This window comes from Etheostoma spectabile, unplaced genomic scaffold (genome assembly GCF_008692095.1).
Source record: "Etheostoma spectabile isolate EspeVRDwgs_2016 unplaced genomic scaffold, UIUC_Espe_1.0 scaffold383, whole genome shotgun sequence".
In the NCBI taxonomy this organism is placed as follows: Eukaryota; Metazoa; Chordata; class Actinopteri; order Perciformes; family Percidae; genus Etheostoma; species Etheostoma spectabile.
In genome coordinates this window covers 113325-114429 of record NW_022605597.1, presented here as the reverse complement: position 1 = coordinate 114429, position 1105 = coordinate 113325, and the positions used below count along the sequence as shown (strand labels likewise).

Here is a 1105-nt window from a genome sequence, read left to right as displayed (position 1 = left end):
AGTCTCAAATACCAAGAAATCTTAGCTACCTCTTATATTCCCAACCATAAAAGAGGCCAAACTCAGGATGGTGCTCAAGGGTTGTGTATATGTGTATTTGTACTTGTGTGTATTTGTACATGTGTGTATTTGTACGTGTGTGCATTTGTACGTGCGTGTATTTGTACATGTGTGTATTTGTACGTGTGTGCATTTGTACGTGTGTGTATTTGGACGTGTTTGTCTTTGTACATGTGTGCATTTGTACGTGTGTGTGCATTTGTACGTGCGTGTATTTGTACATGTGTGTATTTGTCCTTGTGTGTATTTGTACGTGTGTGCATTTTAGTTAGGTGTGTATTTGTACGTGTGTGTAGTGGTAACATGTGTCAGTTGTACTGTGTGATATTTGTACATGTGTGCATTTGTACATGTGTGCATTTGTACATGTGTGCATTTGTACATGTGTGCATTTGTACGTGTGTGTGTATTTGTACATGTGTGTATTTGTACGTGTGTGCATTTGTACTTGTGTGTATTTGTACATGTGGGGGTGTTACTGTCTTTTCCTCGTTAAAAGGATCTTTTTCCTTTTTCAGGGAGAAGTCGAAGAAGTTTGCGGAGCAGGCGGCGGCCGTGGTCTGCCTGCGGGTCCTGGGGGTCCCGGAGGGACGCATCGGCGAGGAAGACTCCGGCCTGGTCTGCAAGAGGAAGAGGGACGGGAAGACGAGCGGCGCCGCGGAGGACGAGGCGACCAAGAAGAGACACGCGCTCGATCTCCAACAGGAAACGGACAACACGAAGGCCGCGGCGGCGGCGGCTAACGGAGACGCGGCTAGCGGAGACGCGGCTAGCGGAGACGCGGCTAACGGAGACGCGGCTAACGGGGACGCGGCTAACGGGGACGCGGCTAGCGGAGACGCGGCTAGCGGAGACGCGGCTAGCGGAGACGCGGCTAACGGGGACGCGGCTCCAGGACATCCGTAGAGTTCATGACGCGTCAGAAACTTTTTTTTAGTTTGAGTTTTTAGTTTGAAAAGGACAAAAAAAAAGCTTCCGGACCGAGGGACGTTTGTGAGAAACGGAGGAAAAACGAGTCGAGAGACGTTTAAAAAGCAGCTGGGGT

At 49.5% G+C, this 1105-nt stretch overlaps 1 protein-coding gene across 1 annotated transcript in view; it reads left to right on the top strand.

Moving 5' to 3' along the window:
• dus2 (dihydrouridine synthase 2) overlaps nt 1–1105 on the top strand; it is a 42493-nt gene extending 41388 nt beyond the window's left edge. Inside the window, exon 17 of the mRNA XM_032511544.1 lies at nt 579–1105. Coding sequence (XP_032367435.1) covers nt 579–966 — 388 coding nt within the window. The 3' untranslated portion in view covers nt 967–1105. The remainder of the gene's footprint in view (nt 1–578) is intronic.